The sequence below is a fragment of the Zeus faber genome (genome assembly GCF_960531495.2).
Source record: "Zeus faber genome assembly, chromosome: 15".
NCBI classification, from domain to species: domain Eukaryota; kingdom Metazoa; phylum Chordata; class Actinopteri; order Zeiformes; family Zeidae; genus Zeus; species Zeus faber.
In genome coordinates this window covers 10341938-10358137 of record NC_137194.1, presented here as the reverse complement: position 1 = coordinate 10358137, position 16200 = coordinate 10341938, and the positions used below count along the sequence as shown (strand labels likewise).

At 45.5% G+C, this 16200-nt stretch overlaps 2 protein-coding genes across 2 annotated transcripts; one reads left to right on the top strand and one right to left on the bottom strand.

Moving 5' to 3' along the window:
* Positions 1-356: 356 nt before the first annotated feature.
* atxn7l2b (ataxin 7-like 2b) lies at positions 357-5460 on the top strand (the record flags this gene model as incomplete). The annotated part of the gene is made up of 8 exons (XM_080014587.1): positions 357-453; positions 1163-1285; positions 1385-1606; positions 2577-2659; positions 3432-3658; positions 4119-4290; positions 4512-4633; positions 5058-5460. Coding segments are annotated over 8 exons (1449 nt in total), but the record flags the coding sequence as incomplete, so codon positions are not given.
* An 8180-nt stretch (positions 5461-13640) lies between these two features.
* On the bottom strand, positions 13641-15167 carry amigo1 (adhesion molecule with Ig-like domain 1; the record flags this gene model as incomplete). The annotated part of the gene is made up of 1 exon (XM_080015468.1): positions 13641-15167. One exon carries the CDS (start codon positions 15165-15167, stop codon positions 13641-13643), a length of 1527 nt encoding a protein of 508 aa, XP_079871594.1.
* Positions 15168-16200: the final 1033 nt, after the last annotated feature.

Here is a 16200-nt window from a genome sequence, read left to right as displayed (position 1 = left end):
GTGAGCGGGTGACCAGGCCGAGCGCGCTGCTGGGGAGCTGTTTTCTAACAAGAGACTTGCACACTCCAAACTTTCTTGTACTTTTTAGGTGTCATACTTGCCATTACCTTTATTTAATGACCTTATTATTGTTTAAATGTTATTTATATATATATATATATATTATTAACATGTATTATTAGCAATAATAAATTCATATGTATTGGTTATTGCTTAAAAAATAAATACACATGTATTATTGCTAAAAATAATACAACTTTTAATTTTTCACAGAACAAAACAATGACGTCATGACGTCACGCGAGGAGGAAGCGCGTGAACTGATGGCGTCAACTCGCGAGCGCGCAAGGGTCGCAATGGCCGCTGTGGATCGGCGAAATCCGGACCTCGACGATTTTGCGGGTTTGAACTGGAGCTGCTGGGTAGACCGGCTCAATCTTTTAACGGCGGAAGGTGAGTGCCGTGCCCCGCCGCGGGGGCCCGCCTTTGCCAGTGTGCGCTGTCGTCGGAGACTGTGATTTATTCCGGCAACGCACAGACACACGGACCCAAACAAAGACCCCCCCGGATCCTAGCGCCGGGTGCGTTTGGGGCTCGCGTCAATTCACTGGCGTACACGGCGTCCTGGATGACACGGAGGAAAAGATTAGATTACGCGACTGTTGGTGTTTGTTCTTGTGTTTATACCCATTGTTTGCGTACCGTTGTGTATTGTTATTATTATTAGTGGCACTACGATTATTACCACTGCTATTATTACCATTGGAACTCTTGCCCTTATTATTGTTGGTATTATTGGGAGTGCTGTTATTGCCACACCTTTTCACTACTATACTGCTCTACGCTGTTTATACCGAAATACTATAGTATCTCACAATACTATGGGTGGATATACACAAACAATATAGTTTATGGATGTACATATACTCATATTTTCACTTATCAGAGTATTAACAGCACTATAATTACATATTTTTGATTCACACCTGACTGCATATTGGCCTCACTGGTTAGTTAGCTAACATCTGTACAGGTGCTACTCCCTGTTATCTTCTGTTTATATTCGTGTGTACATATTCATATTTACTTCCTTCAAATGTTTTATCCCTTTCTTGACTTTCTTGAAGCACAGTTTTGCTTCTAACACCTGCATTTCTCCCAGGGATTAATGAAGTCATCTTATCTACACCAGATGGCTTTGCTTTGCATTCGTCTGGTTCTGAAGAAGACAAATGCGGCCTGTATGGGAATAAAGGCCAAGAGACCATGACCCTCAGGAAAGAAGGTGCTGTTCATAAAACGTTATATATCCACTCTTCAAGCTGTTATTCCACTACCCCTCTCTTCTGAAATGTAATACATCTATTTGCATTTTATTCTACAGATATGCAAATTTTCGGGTGCTGCCCGGCACTTGATGACTTCTACCTGGTGGTGTGCAGCGACTGTGGCCAGGTGGTCAAACCCCAGGCGTTTGAACAGCACTGCGAGAGACGCCACGGCCCCCTCACTAAGCTATGTGGGCAATCCTCCACCCTGGCCCCCCAGCAGCGACCTCGGCCAGGTCACCAGCTCAACATCCTCTCCCCCCGGGAGCAGCAGAAGGGTGGAGGACAGCAAGAGGCTAGAGGCTCATCGGCACCATCAGCTAACCCCCAACACAGACCCGCTAAAGCACAGAAAGAAGCCGTCAGGTGATGACTCTTCTAGTGTTTAATGGCAACCTTCTTTTAATGACTCTCCTTCTAATGGTGACCTGGGTGATTGTAAAAGGAAAGCATGGGAATGCAACATTAGCTCAGTTTGTTTGTCCATTTTTATGGGGGAAAAAAAAAAGTAAAAGTATTCCTTATTTAATTGAAAAGTTGACGATTTTACAGTTTGGAACATAATGAGGCCTTTGTGGATTTTATTCCAAATCTTGCAGGGGCTTGATAGCGGATCTGCACCTTAGTTATTGGATAATACCTAAATGTCCTGCCAATGTGTGTCTCATCCATCATTTGTCTTTGTTTTTCTTCTACCATCTCTGCAGTTTACTTACAAAAGTTGAGACTTCTCCTCAGGAAACCCCTCCCCCACCTCCTTCCTCCTCCACTTGTCACCTCAGGGTTCCTTCTTGTCATGAAGAGTCCCTGCCCCTGGGTGCACTCTCCTCCTCTTCCTCCGCCTCCTCCTCTCTCTCAAAGAAACCTGCTCTGCAGAAACCTGTGGCTGATCAATCAGATGAGGCAAACAGTCCACTGCGGGTTAAAAGGACCTGCAGCCAAAGTTACAAAAAAGTCAACAGTAAGTGTGTGATTCATTTGGGGGCTGTTGGTACTTTGGCCTCATATATCTTTCATATTTTACTTTAACACCATCGGCCTTTCAAGGTGTTTTCAACATCTACATTAACAGGACTGCCTAGGTCAGACACTACACGGTTCTATCGTAATTACTTATTTATGGCTAAACATATTACTTTCACAATAACTGCACGGCAATCTGACGGCTATGTATTCAGCTCAGCCGCCACAGATCATCTGCCTGCCGTGGCCTGCTGACCGGCTACTGTGTTTGTTTTCACTCTCCAGAGAAAGAATGTGATCTGGACAAACACTGTGGGGTTCTGGATCCAGACAGGAAGACGCTGTGCACCCGACAGCTAACGTGCAATGTAAACTCCTCTATTGCTTCCTCACGTAGCCTTGGGGCCTATTAACCCAAATGTGGCCCATTTCCCATTTATAATATATCTACAACTCCAGGTATCGATTTGTGTATTACACAATTAAAAATTATAATAACAACAACACTAATAATGATGTTATATCTTGATTATTTTAACTTTATTTTTATAGCACCTTTTGTACTAATGTAGCTCAAAGCGCCCTGCAAACATAAATATCGCAACATAAAATAATTTGGGAAGAAATTTAATAAGGGTTATTTATATTTTCGAGCCTGGGAAAAGAATGATGCCTCATTGTTTCCTGCTGGCAAGGGGCACACTTGCCAGCAATATTCAAGATTATGCCCACCTTTCCAATTTACAGTGTTTACAGACTAATATCAATTGGAAAATATAGGACAGCACCTAGGTCCTCCTCAGTAATCCACCTTCCTTCTTAATAGTATGACCACCTCATCAACCAGCCTTGCAGCCATGCCTGCCTGTAATATGTGTAGAGTTTGGCGAGTGAACATCTTTGTTACTGCGCTCATTCAACAATGACTGCCCCGATAGATCTGATGATTAATTTCAAAGTAAACTTGAGGAATCATATGTCGTCCAAGCTTCATATCAGAACATGTACACAAAATACGTAAAAAGATCTGCAGCTCAATGTTGCAGCAATGTCAAAGAACAATCCAACACCATAAGACAGCTTACTTGGAAAAATTACAGCTTACTCCCCTACTCCTCTTTCCCTTTCCCGGAACCATAGATACATTCCATCCACAAGCGCCGGAAAGTTTTCGGCAGGAGTAAGACCTTTGACCAGTTGGTGGCACAGCAAAGAATGGGCTCTTTGGGTCGTGATGTGGAGAAGCGTCCTCCCAGCAGGGAGCCCCAAACGCCTAAGGGAGCTCCGTCACGTTTGGAGGCCGTTCAGGAGACGCCACCTTCCCAACACAACAAACGCAGCCTTAGCAGAAGCTGCTCACTTCTCAGGTATCAACACATGGTTCACAAAAAGTCTCCAAAGTTTTAAATATGTTGATTTTAAATGGTGTGTTACAGGTGTGGTTGATATGTTCAAATCCACCTGGAAAACAACGGCTTTTCTGTCAGAAATGCTTAGCACGAGTAAATTGGTGCATGACAAATTAATTATTCCCATTTGCTGACGTCAATATCTGCCAAAATGTTTGATTTGACTTGGATCTAAGTGTTGAAAACATGCCTCCATTTCACTAAAATTGTACCCGTGTGAAAATTTGTATCAGCATTGTTGAGAAATGTTATCGTAGGCATTGTGTTTAAACTCTCCTACCAAAAATTGAGATATATTTGTTGGATGGATTTGACGGGGCTGGCATTTTTAATAGTTTAGATGCACTGTTACAATACTGTATTTGCCCATGTTTCCCATATTGAACTGCACTTAATGACGGTTGTCCTCTGTTTTCAGGGAGTCATTGAAAATCGCTCCAAAGGAGGATGGCGACGGTGCTGTGGAGGTTGAGGTTCAGCCTCCCTACCCCTTTAACCAGAGTCTGCTGTCCAGCGAGGAGAGCGAAGCAGAGGAGCAGGAGGATGCCACAGATATACCCGCCACTCCCTGGCATCCCAAACCCCTCGGAGTGAGATCCAAAGCTTACTATTTACACTAGTTGTTCTTAGACGGCTGACCTGCGCTTCACGCAGTGTGATGACATCATCTTTATGACCTCACAGGAAGTCTTTTCTTGCATACACAGTGGCTATAATCATTTTTAGGTAAGGCTCTGTTATCAAGAGTGTTATAATGCACTGGATGGAAGCCAACTTTGCCGCTCGGCGTGCTGTTCTGTCCTGTTTGTAGATTTGCACTTTTGGAAGCCGCACGTTGGGGTGTAGTGTCTTCACCTTTGACCGGCGGCTGCACCACCTGCGGTTCGCCCTCAGTGCCATGGTGGAGCAGCACATCAGCGCTCATCTGTGGAAGTAAGGGAAATGGCGAAGTAAAGGGTGGCGGCGTGATGTAAGGAGGAGAGTCCACTTTTTTTAACAGCGCCATAGTCCAAACCAGGGTGGGCTAGCATCCACCCTACAGAAGAACCCTGCAGAGAAGGCTCTCATGGGCACAACATTTTGGTTGACAATCATACAAATAATTGCAGTCAAATTTAATTGTGAATTTGTTAATTTTATGACACCATCATAATATAAGCCTAATGGTGTCATATTCCATTTGTACTTCATGAAGAGATGAAAGGTGAATAAACAGGATGCTGCCTCAGTTAATGTCATCGGAGTTAGTGGATCTTGTATTTTTTTGTATCTTTTGACAATCTTTTCTCCTGTGATGACAGATTATAAAAAATACAGCTTTTTTTTTCCCCTTATTTCTCTTTTTATATTTCCACAGGAAAATACCTCAAGTATCTACAGGTCTTAGGTCGCGGAATGCCACCACTTCTATCAAAGCTAGAGCTTCCTCTTCCACCTCAGGACAATCAGAGACCAAGAGCAGCCAGCGAGTCCATTCCAGCACCAAACCACATTCCTCTATTCTCTCTCCCGCCGGCCCCAGGATGGGCCGAACCCGAAATCTTGTCGACCGCCCGGCGGGGTTCAGAGGGGGCAAGTTGCGGGAGGAGCGGCCGGACCTGAGGGGGCAGAAGATTCAGAAAGCTACCAAGCTGTCGCAGGGCAGCAGGGAGCCGTCCTCCAAACCGATCAGGGACTTCCCGCTCCACGAGAAGGGACAGCCACAGCCCACTGCCAGAGTCCCCTCGTCTCCAGCACCGTTCAATGGTCACTTCTCCCTGGGAAGAAAGCCATGTCTTCCTCAGGCGCTACAGGCAAAGCCGGCCTCGCCCTCACCGGTCACGGCGGGGAGGCGTTCCCCTTTCGCCGTGCCGCAGCGCCCACCTCAGCACTCCCCCCGCAGCCGAGCGAGAGCCCCGGCCGCTCAGCGGAAGGTTGCGGGCTTGGACCAGGGGAGTCTGGCGCAGAAGCGCAAGACCAACGGGGTCTCGCCGGCGCTCAGCCCCTCGCCCTCGCGGGCCTCCAAGTCTCACTGCTTAGCCCCCCAGTCCCACTCCAGCCTTTTCCCCTGGAAGGGGGCGAGTGTGAGCGGCGTTCTGGCTCGTGGTGTGGAGAACAACATGGATCCCTGACGAGTAAGTTGACGCTTAAAGATGATAAAGTAATAATCGCAAAGGTTTTTTGTATCAACACTCTGTTGATAGATGGGTAAAAAAAGTAGCCATGGCAGCATCGGCGAGCGATTCGACACCTAAGCACTGTAGCCGACCAAACACCATTCTGGATGCAGCAATTAACCCTTGAGTTGATTTATACTCCTGAGCAAAATATGGCAAGCCATTTGGGAGCAAATCTGTTGTTTGAGTCATGGTGAACACCTCTGAAATAGCTGATTTGAAACACTAGATGTCATCATCTGCCTAAACAACAGAGTCCGGTTTGTTCGCCCTAATTTGGCCAATTGAGGCACTAAGACAAATCCTATAACCCTCAAAACTTTGCATTCCTGCACTAAACATTAAATCCATCCATAACAAAATTTTCTAACCTATTTTGTTCTTTTTTCCATGGCAGCAAAACATCTACATTACGGGAGATTTTACCGTTTATGCCACTCGGAGAAGAAGCCTACAGAGCGGCTGAAGCTGCTGCCAACACACAGTGTGTGTGTGTGTGTGTGTGTGTGTGTGTGTGTGTGTGTGTGTGTGTGTGTGTGTGTGTGTGTGTGTGTGTGTGTGTGTGTGTGTGTGTGTGTGTGTGTGTGTGTGTGTGCTCGTTTATTTGTTTATGCACAAGACGTTCGAAATGGGTGTTTGTCTACACATGTGATGTGTTTCTTATTGCAACGGTTGACACTATTTTTCTATGTGACTGAATGTTCCAGCTGGATTCCTGCGTATGAACATACAATACCTCAACATGGCCACCATGCTGCTCAAGTTCACTTTGGTAAAAAATTAACTGAAAATCCATATGATGTTGCGGTGCTCAGCATTTTGCATTATCCTGTTTTACAGTGTTTCTTTACTATGATTGTTGTTTTAGGTTTGGGCAGTGTGTTTGACTCTGGGAAAGTTAGGCAGTTATTGAATATCAGGGAGTTTAACAATCTGTAATTTTTTTCTTTGCTTGTATTTTAAACATTGCCATCCGGTGGTATAAAATATCACTCTGTTCTGGATTTTTATTATTATTATTATTATTTTTTTTTTTTTTATCATTTAAACACCTACAAGCACCATTTTAAGGTATTTGGAAATACAAATTGAGAACCTAGATCATCCCAGATCAGGATCAGGTTCTTTATTTTTAAATAACATGGTTGCCGTCGTTCATCCCAGTGTCTTGTTCATCCGTACCTCGCCTCTCTCACGTGTCTTTGCTGTCCTCTTATTCTCTCTGTACGGTCCAGCCCTGTTAGTAAAAAGTGTGAGAGGAAAGAGGTAAACATTAGTCTGTGACACACACACACACACACACACTCACATACACACACACACACCACTCTTAATTAAAGGTCACATATTAGACACCTTTTCAACAAGTGAATATAGGTCTCTGAAGTCCCCAATACATATCTGAAGTTTTCAGATTATGCGTTCTAGCCATTCTGCCTCCATACCCCTCTGTTTCCGTCCCTTTCTCAACCGGCTGTTTCTGTTTCTGTGGCTTTGAATGCAAATGAGCCGCTGCTCCCCACGCCCCACTCCGGCTACATACTGGGGGTGAAATGGCCTCCGCGATTCACGGCAAGTCAGTAAACTTAACAAAGAAAATCAGCAGCGAGAAACACTCTGGGGACGCCACCATCCACTCTCTCACATTACTCTCCCATTATTTAACAGTGTTAAGACGGAGTTCATCTTACAGACGTTCAACTCACAAACTAATAACGTAAACGTTATTGTGGATCCTGCAGAAAGTAACGCCACTTTCTAGAAAATTACATTTAATATATTACCTCAGCTATTAGCGTTAGCAAATGCCTCACGGCAATAGACACACACAGCACAATCATTTGTTAAACACTTGCATTTACCCCGTCTGCAGTTTTGTCACGGTTTGGGACTGCCATCAAAAATAAACTTTTTCCTGGGTCTGGGGCCGATGTAGAGATTTGTGCTGGTCTGTGCAGCCAATAACAGAGCGGCTCTTAGCTTTGACATGTATGTGCACACGCACTGAAAAAGGGAAATTTTTCATAATTGGTGACCTTTAAGCGGGTTCGCTGCTCTTCCCAGCTCCGGTCCTTCTCTCTCACTGTCCTCAACATTAAACAGTATGTTGTGGATTTGGGTTTTTCCTCTCGGTTCTCTTGCCTCATTTCTGTCGTCTCGTTTTTTTGTCTCCACTTTGGTCTTTCCTTCCCTTCTCTTGTTGCCGTGTGTTGTGAGCATCTTATTTCCTTTTATCTCCTTCTTTATTTACTTGTTCGTCGCATCCTTGTTATGTCCTCTCTTATTGTGATGTCCGCCCGTCCTTCATTTGAACTTTTTGTGCCTCGTCCAGATTTTTCTTCGTCTTTCATATATATATATATATATATATATATATATATATATATATATATATATATATATATATATATATATATATTTATTTATTTATTTATTTTATGCCTCTCTTCCTTTCTGTCTGACTGTAATGGATGTTTCTGATTGGATGTTTCTGTGATGGATGTTGTCCCCTTTTTGATTGTTCGATACTTTGCTCCGCCCTTTTTGCTTTCAGTGTCCGTCTCCATTTTCTCCTTGTGGCAGTTCCGCCCGCCACACACCACCACCCGAGTGGCATTTTCAGGGACACATGCTATGACAGCGGCCTTCCTGTGTGTGTGTGTGTGTGTGGATAGGTGATTTACCTGGTGCTCGTTGATTGCTCTGACGGGTAACAGGCGTACAGCCACCTCTCATCCAGGTCTGGCTGCTTTAAGCACACCACCACCGCACCACACTCCTCAGCTGAGCAACTGCTTTATGTTTCTTTATTTCTTTGAAGGTGTAGCCGTTGTGTTGTACCTCCTTGACTTGGTTGAAGCGAACCGGTCAATGACCACGTTAGAATTTACGACACAGGGAATCTCTTTTTCTATTGACAAAATTGACAAATGACCAAGAGCAAGCAGTACCGGCGGACAGACAGTGTGGCCAGGTTTCCCCACACGTTTTGCCAAGACAAGTGCCAGAAGCAGCGCTGACTTCAATGACAACAATTTTAATCCCACCTCCTGGAGAGGTTTGAATGGGGGTCTCGTTTAGGCATTCTTAAAACATTTGTATTATATTCTGATTAAATGTTGCAAAGTTCAAATAAAATAACATGTGAAAACCCTCAGTTAAAACTTACATTTTTATGAAATACATTTTTATTCTCATTCAATGTGATTGCAACGACTCAATTTATCAGTGATATTGAAATGATCTTTTTTCATGTCAAGGGAACATGTAATTGGAGTAATTCAAAGTCGGGAAAATAGGGTGGACCCCTTGTTTACAGGGTATTTACGTCTCCAAAGAAAGTGAATTCATTTTCCAAACAGCTTTAATCATCTATGTATACAGGCTATATAGCACTTTTCAGGGACTTAGTATTACTTAAAAATCCCCTTTAGTGTAGATTGAGCACGTTGAGGTGGATGTTTTTTGTTTTTTTTTAACAAGCATTTTAAGTCGTTAAAGGCAAAAGGCGGCACACAAAACACAGACGGGAGGCCAGACGAAATGTAAAACACGTACGTTTTTATTCAATGAAGTCATAGTATTGTTGATCATAGCTGATCCAGTGGAGCGCACTCTTCCCGCAGTCACAGAAGCTCTTTAGCAGCAAACCATGCAAAGCCATTCCGTTTTAACTGCAAAGTCCCAAGTTGTCCGTTCACTGTCAAGAGTGTGTAAAGCGTCCACAGTTGCTACTTATTTCGTGCTATCGGCTCCGTATCAGGCCTCTGCGAGCCGGCCGGAGGGAGGAGGGGGGTCGGCTTTGTGACACCGGGGGATGTCGTCTGTGTTCCAGTATTTCCCGGCGCCGCCTCCCAAGTCAGAAAGCTTTTGAAGTCGAGATTTGAGGAGAAATTTTTTGTTTCCTGCTCCCCGGCCTCATGGCACCCGTTTAAACCCCCAAACCAAGCTGCCGTTGTTTCAGAGATGTAGGGGAGCCGAGAGAGAGAGAGAGAGAGGGAGAGAGGGAGAGGGAGAGGGGGGACATTTTCATCGCTTTGTGTCTGGGAGTGAAAATGGGGCGGGAGAAAACCTTCAGAATATTCAATCTCAGTCATCATCCCTGGTCAATGACTATTAAAAATGTTCCGTGTTCATGCGGGACTATGTAGAACATCAGCAGGAGGGTCCCCCACATCGTATTATGTTTGTAGGAAACTACGAGGAGGAGTAACTCCAAACGTCACCCTCTGTTCAACCTTGATCACTCAGTTTTAAACACTTTCAATCGTAAAAGAAAAACGAGAGAAAAAAAACAAAACGGAGAAAATAAGAACGCAAACAAGCTCCGACGCGTGGAAAGAAAACAACGTCGTCATCGAGACTAGAGGTTAACACTGAAACAACCGACGGTGGAACGGCTGCGGATAAAAGACGTCGCTTGACTTCACAGGAACACTGTCAGTACACGGACGGAGAGAAACACACAGACTCAGCAAGATCCAACACGCCAAAGTCAGGATTAATAGACATATAGATAGATATAGATACATATATTCAGGAAGGCAGTTCGCTTTGGAGATTATGAACGTTTCTTGACTATCCCGAGGTCCCTTCGAGAAAAAACGAAACAAAAAAAAAAAAAACACCAAAAAACGGACACGGAGTAGCTGCCGCTTAAAAAGCTCGACTGAGCCGTCGGTTCAAAATGTGACACACTTTAATCACAAGCTCAGCCTTGGATGCTTGTTTTTTTTTAGTTTTTTTTTTTAAACAACCGAGTTGACAAACTTCCACACCGTGACAGCCGGGCCTTGAACCCTTGAATCCTTGAACCATTGGACCCAGGTTCCCACTGGGGCAAAGCAGATTAACAGCACAAAGGACTTGAGGCTGAGCAAAATAAAAGTTTTCTGAGTGTTGTACCCCCATGGTAGTCCTGAATGTGTCTCTACCTGAACTGTGTGTGTGTGTGCGTGTGCGTGTGCGTGTGCGTGTGCGTGTGCGTGTGTGTGTGTGTGTGTGTGTGAGTGAGAGAGGGGGAAATGAGTCACGCGACATGTGTGACTTCCCTTTATCACCCACACGGGAAAACCTGGAGCGTATATACACACACACACACACAGGAACCGCACAGTCCCATTAATCCCGTGATAATTGAGGATTTTTACCTCGAGGAGAGCAGGGTTCGTCTTTTTTTTTTCCCAATAGGGCTAAAGGAAACAATTGGGTTTTTTTTAGTTCATTAACAAGTCAATTATGTTTTCAAAATGTTTGTGGATTATGTGATTTATGCCATCCAATTGTTTTGTATGGATATTGATATTGTATTGATAATTTAGATAGTTTAGTGTAAAAGATTTTGTTTCATTATTCATTCACTGCTATTATAAAAATTAATCAATAATAAGGAACAAAGACCAGCATTCACGTCTTGGCGGAGCTGAAAAATGGCACACATTTGGTAATGCTGCTAGATACAGAACTGAACCGATTATCGAATCACGAAAACATGATTAGGCTCCATTATTCAATTACTGATTTCAACCCCGTTCTCCAGCACAGGCTGACAATGTGACGAGCGTGCATGTGATTTTGCAACAGTCATACTCATTTAGAGGAGGACGGTTGGAGGCCAAATGCTTAGAGAGCGCCGGCGAACCTCGGCCACGCAGCCCGGATGACTCAGTGGGAAAGAAAAGGAGGTATTATTCGGGGGCTCCCGGGGTTTCCCAATAATCCGATTTCAGGCTACTTAGAGGGCACATCACATTCATTGTCGGCCCAAATTGGCGCTTTTCAATTTGAGGATAGCCTCCTTGTAATAGCGCACCGTCGATGCACAAACAAAGGGCGCACACTGAAGCCCGGCTGTTGATCTGTGTCACCCGTGACTCATCCCGTGGACGACGTTCCCTTCCTCGATCAGACAGAGAGACACACAGGAAGCAGGGGGAAGAACTGTTCCATCAAAAGACCTAATTAACATTTAATCACGGGTAGCCTTGGTGTCTCACAAAAATCCCAAGACCCACGAACAACAATGAAATCGCTCTTCTTTTTTGTTGACATTTTTTAATTTTTTTAGTTGTTTTTTAGACCAGATTATTTCGTTATTTAGTTTTATTTTTCCCTCGCGCCGCGACAGCCATCGCCCAAGGATGCTCTGCGCTGAGGCGGCGGTTATTGGTTCTTCAGTCGTAAATTAAATTAAAAAAATAAATAAAGGGATTTTCTGCGACTCCCTCCCCCGTGATCCCGCTCTCTCCCGTCACGCTGACCGAAGGCACGGACACGCGGCGCCGTGGTCATCTCGGAGGGCTCCTCCTCTGCGTCACAATCAACCGGCCTCCGCCCGTTAGTCGCTCGACTTAAAGCTCCAATAAAGTGGGTTTGTCGTCTCGAACCGAGTCGATTGGCGGGGGGGAAAACAAACAAAAAAAAACAAAAGAGATTTGTGCCTTTTTTCTTTTGTGAGTAAAAATATATTGAAGCGTATCAGGCATTTTTTGCAAGTGTAAAAACAAGAGCCTTTGGGGTTGGCGGGGTATGTCATTTCTTGATGGCATGATTTTCGGAAAGCAGACGCCGTGGGTTCCAACAGGAGGAGCGGAAGGACAAACTGGAGTCTGATCCCCCGTGCGATGTGAGGACCGTGGCAGAGATGGGCAGAATTAGGACACTAAGAGCAAAATAACTCCTCGCGACTTCTGTCCGTGCTTTCTGAGCTCTTATTGAACTAAATCAGTGTTGTGCAATAACTAAAGACCTAACTTAACATGTTTAATTAACAATAATTAAAGAAAATCAACGTACAGCAATGACATCCATTGGATTCATCTGTTAACCAATTCCTTATCAGAAAAAAAGATAAAAAATTTAACTCTCTTCTGTGCCTATCGTTATAGTAGTGATAGAAAACATGGATGGAAGTACATATCGGGAGCGCTGTATTAATATGAACCAAACCAAGTCGAGATATCTGTCAGGTTTGAACGAGGAAAGAGAGATCACCCGCTGTTGTCTTTTCTCGTGCTGTCTGTGCTACTTCTATCTCAATACAGCTGAATAAACATCGGATTTAGCTACCGTGGAGGACTCCATCCACGCTTCTTTTTCCACTCAGACCAAATTCTCCAAGTCTGGGGGATTCAAATATGTCTGTTTTTGGCATGCGGCTTCTCTACGGATGAGGAATAAATAATGATTATTCATAACCTGGTGAAGGCGCGGATCCGTCTGTGTTGGCAGAGAAAGGATAAATATACTTAAGCTCTAATGAATCTAAATATCTAATATTTAAATATCTCTAAGTGTCATCATGATTTAGCTAATTTCATGCTCATGGTTTTTCTATACTGTACTGTATTAATTAGCTCTTTTCTTTGTGCAGGTCTAATTTCAGACCACGCACTTTTACCCACTTCAGCAATCTCCCATTTTACTTCCTGAGTACTAACATCCAACATGACGACCTCTAGCTTTTACACTCGTCCGAACTTTACACAGCCCACATACACCGCAAGGCTTTCACAGTATGAATATTTAAGTGCTACAGATTAAAATGCTGGAAAGGTCCAGTTTATTGTCCTTGTCGGCAGCAAGGCAGTTCATTTAATACTCCCTCCGTGCGCTCACACACACGCACACCTTCTACACACCGTCAAACACTGTAAGCGATCGCTCCTCCAACCCCTCCGCCAACGTCTCCGTCTTGGTTTATGTTTCCTACATCATGGCTGCCACGGCGCCGTGTACGGGTACACCCAGACCAGTGGTATGTGTCTGCATTGGCCGTCTGGTCCTCAGACCACCATCGGCGTGTCTGAGAAGACAGAGCTGATGGACTCCGCCACAGACTTCTTCCTACTTCCCTTCCCCAGAGAGCCCGCCTCCTCGTCCAGCTCGTCGTCGTCCTCGTCCCCGTTGGGGTTGAGCTTGCCATTCTGGCCCTGGATGTCCTTGGAGTCTATGAAGGCCACGTGTCTGTTGAGCTCTGCCTTCAGTGCCGGGTCGCCGTGGGTGGGCGTCACGCTGAGCATGGAGGAGTGGATGCTGTCCTCGCCCTGGTTTTTACCCTTGTTGGCGCAGCAGAAGCAGTGGCACGGTGTCAGGTACAGGTAGATGAGCACCAGCACCACGCTGGCCAAGCAACCCACCAACGTGGTGTAAGCTGTGTTCAGGGTTTCCCCGCCTGCGTTCATCGTGGAGTTGTGCACCTTGAGCACCACGTACAGTGTTTCGTTGAAGGCCTTGTTCACGGCTAAACAGGTGTAATTCCCTGAGTCCTCGGGCTTCACTCGATCGATCTGGAGACTGCCGTCCTTCAGCATGGCTGCGGTTTGATTGCTCCCTGGCGTCACCACTACATTGCCGGGCAGCAGCCAAGTCTTTGACATGACCTTGTGCTTGGTGTCACAGCTGAGGATCACATTTTGATCCAGAAAAGCCTCTCTATCCGTCTCCTTGAACGTGCTGCAGTTCATAAACTCATTGTTGAGGTCAAAAACACCAACTTCAGTTTTCTGCGGGGCGGGTAGGATACATTTGTAGTCGTCCTTAAAGTCCAGCGCAGAGTTTAACTTCCGAATGTGCCAGTGGGCGAGGAGGCTGTACACATCACAGCTACACACGAGGGGGTTGTTGTGGAAATAGAGGCCATTTTTAATCCAGGCGGGCAGCACCTGGAGCTCATCAATGGGCAGGGACTTGATCTTGTTGGAGGACACGTCCAGCAGGATGAGCTTCTCCAGGCGGGTCTTGTCCTTGACTAATTCCAGGGGGAAGCGGGAGATCTGGTTCTGGCTCAGGTAGAGCTTCTGTAGGTTGACGACGCCCACGAACGCCGTGCGGTCGATCTGGGAGACGTGGTTGTTGTAGAGCAAGAGGACCTCCAGGTTGACCAGAGGCTCAAACATAAACTCGTCCAGCTTCCGTATGTTGTTTGAGGAAAGGTCCAGGTAACGCAGGTGCTTGACATTTGTGAAAGCCTCCGAGGAGAGGAAGTGGAGACCGTTGTGGCTGAGCAAAAGGTTGTGGAGCTTTGTCAGCTTGACCGGGGTCCACTCTGCGCGCAGCTGCACAATGTCGTTGTAGCTGAGGTCCAACACAGCGGTGTAGTCTGGCAGCCCCGTGGGGATGGTAGTCAGATTCATCTTGGAGCAGCTGACTATATTTGAGGCGCAGATGCAGGTGTTGTGGCAGTTTAAAGCGGACCCCGTGGCCACAGGAAGCGAGAGGACAGCCACGGCGAGGGAGATGTAGAGCGCCCATCTTCGACGGGGCAAGGTTTCCAACAGGCTCTTTCCTGTCCTCTTGAGTGGTTGCGGCATGCTGGCAGCTGGTCTAATTCCAAGAGAAGTCCTTTAATAAGGTTTTCTCAGCGGGCGGCATGGGGCTGCAGCTGGAGGATTCCCAGGCATCGCTAATTGAAGGCTGTAAAGAAAGAGGAGATGTGGGTGACAAATAAACATGGCTATTGAATAAAATGCATATTGTCATGGTTACATGCCACGCGCACACACGCACGCACACACGGACAAACACACACCCATGCGTCCCTGTAAATGCATGTTGTAAAACCTACAATTTGTGCCTTCTTCCCCCTCTTGTCTGCTCAAACACACACAAAAAAAGACACAAACACCCACCCACTTTTACGCTTGGCAAATACAAACGCATGCATGCGCTAACCCATGTGCATTAATAAACCCCCACCACCCCACCACTCCACAACAACACCACCTTTCTCATATAAACCCAAACGAACACACACACAAACAAGCGGATTTTACTATGCACACACACAACAACAACAAACAACCACAAAAATAAATTGGGGGGGGGGGGGTTCTCATGCATTGGTGAACGTGCACCATCAATGTGAGGCTGGTGATCCTCCATCCTGCAAAAAAAAAAAAAATTTGCAATGCAGACGTTGCATTGCACCATTCTGCTCGAAAACAAACCAGCACTCGTGTGATGGAAAAGAATGTGATGGAAAAGAAAGCAGACGGAGAGAGAGAGGGAGAGAGAGAGAGAGGGAGAGAGAGAGAGAGAGAGAGAGAGAGAGAGAGAGAGAGAGAGAGAGAGAGAGAGAGAGAGAGAGAGAGAGAGACTACCTGCGCTCCTGATGCTGAAATCTTCGCTTGTTTCCAGTTTCAGAGCGTGCATGCAGCCCGGTGAGTGATGGGAGGACAACTGATCCACAGAGGCGGAGGAGAGCACCAGGGGGGATAGTGGCCAGATAATCCGGTCCATGCGGCGCCAAATACCCGGTGCTAAAATACGCAAAAAATACAAAATAAAAAAATAAAACAAAAATTTAAAAAAAAAACAGGAGGTTACGTAAAGATGACACAAAAC